A 1,835-nucleotide genomic window follows, 5' to 3' on the forward strand; every position below is an offset into this window, starting at 1 on the left:
TGAAGGGTGGGTGACCATTTGGTGGGTGAAGGCCGCTCACAATGAGCCGGTGGGTGATTTTGAACCATAATTAGTTTTAATGAGGGTGGTGTTATGTGTTTTACGATAAAACTTATCCACAAAATGCTCAATATTGTATTATCTAGTACAAATGTAAATATACTACAAGGTATTAATATTTTAAAATGAGTTTCAAGGTCCAGCACATGTAGATTCTTTTCCTTCGTTCAATAAATGAGTGAGGATGAGTCACTCTAGTTGAGAAGTACTTCATCCAACTGAAGAGTGCCTTGCCACCTTCCAGGTCATAAAGGAGGCACTCCCAGTAAGACAGTTGGGTAGGCTCTATAGTTGATATTTGTGTGAGTCGCACCAGATTTTTAAACATTCATATATTAATGCACAGGAGATGTTTGAGGTGAAGTTTCAATCTTATCAGAATTCTTTTTGTTTTTAATAATTTATTTATTGTTATTTACAACTGTATAAAAATATACACAGCCAGTAAATTTGCTATGAGTTATAAAATGACATGATACAAACATGTGGAGAATCTACCTATTGATAGAACTCCAATAACATTTCTAGAGGAGAAGATCTCAGGGCCGTCTTCTTTTCAGACACCTAGGAGGATTACCAGGCAATGAAGGAGAAACCAGATTAGAGGCAAGTGGATTTGGGTGGTTGAGAAGTTTATCATGGAAGGAATGATATCAGGTTCTGGCCAAATCGGCAACATATGGAACATTGAGGTCCTGATGGATGATTTGATTTGTGACAAAGTAAGGAGCATTAAGGATTTTGGACTATAAGGATTGGATATGAGAGGAATTTGATGGTTTAGTGGAGCCCGGAAGCTCAACTCTGTACGTCCAGATAGGTCTTATTATAGATCAGTCGTTTGTAATGGATTGGAAAATAAGACCGTTTGTCTAGTAAATGTTGTAGAAGTGGGCATCGACGAGCAGTTTCCTGTCTTGTATGAGGATTCCAAGTTAGTCATTTGTCCAGATGTAGTCCAAGGTAGCGGATCTATCAGAATTAAATACCATTCATCTTCCCCTCTACCAGGTAAATTAAGGCTAAATAACAGCATCGAAGCAGCAACTTCTTTGGACAGTATCTCCATGCACTAAGAGTACTAAAAATGTCAACAGAGGCGTGGCATAAGCCTACTTTCATTCAAAGCAAAAGTGAAGCCCAAAAGGTCACGCCCACGAACGGAAGGTAGATTTACGCTGAGATTAATAGGAATGTACGCCAATGTAATTTAAACTGACACGAAAGGCAGCATAGATTGGCTTCTATTCTTGGCTACCAGCTCCTTTGCCACGCCCCTGAAAGGCACAAATGGTCTGCCTTTTTGGCTTCATTTATTCTGCCACCACAATTATACTCCTTTCTCAAAGCATGTTAATGATTTGCCTTGTTTTCTTATGTTTTCAACTTTTTATATTTGTTTCGAAATCAAACGTGTATATTATAAACTTAATCAATTTTATAAAATAGTTTTGTTTATTTAATGAACCATTTCAATGATCCTTGCATTGAATTAGTTTAGCATTAAACAGTGTTGCATTGATTTTTTTTTTTCGCATTATACAATAGAACGAAGAATATTACCTGAGTTGGCGACAGCACTGTGCAATGGACGCTCGTGAGAAGGAGACCACTTGGAGAGTATTGCTGCCCCGGCGGGGAACATAGGCCCCTCGAAAGAAAACATTAATGTCAAAAGAATTCAGACCTGGCTTCAATCAATAATAGAAATACAAACTCTAATTAGAGGCAATATTAATATAAGTGTATTTTGTAACAAACTTACACCACTATGT

General features: G+C 37.5%; 1 protein-coding gene across 1 annotated transcript in view; it reads right to left on the minus strand.

The window, feature by feature from the left end:
• LOC106681537 (sialin) overlaps positions 1–1,835 on the minus strand; it is a gene marked incomplete at its 3' end in the record, with an annotated part of 40,196 nt that overhangs the window by 2,834 nt on the left and 35,527 nt on the right. The window contains 1 exon segment of the mRNA XM_067044786.1: positions 1,624–1,711. Within this exon segment, the coding sequence (XP_066900887.1) occupies positions 1,624–1,711 (88 nt within the window).

Source organism: Halyomorpha halys, unplaced genomic scaffold (assembly GCF_000696795.3).
Source record: "Halyomorpha halys isolate HHAL.00 unplaced genomic scaffold, Hhal_1.1 Scaffold346.1, whole genome shotgun sequence".
In the NCBI taxonomy this organism is placed as follows: Eukaryota; Metazoa; Arthropoda; class Insecta; order Hemiptera; family Pentatomidae; genus Halyomorpha; species Halyomorpha halys.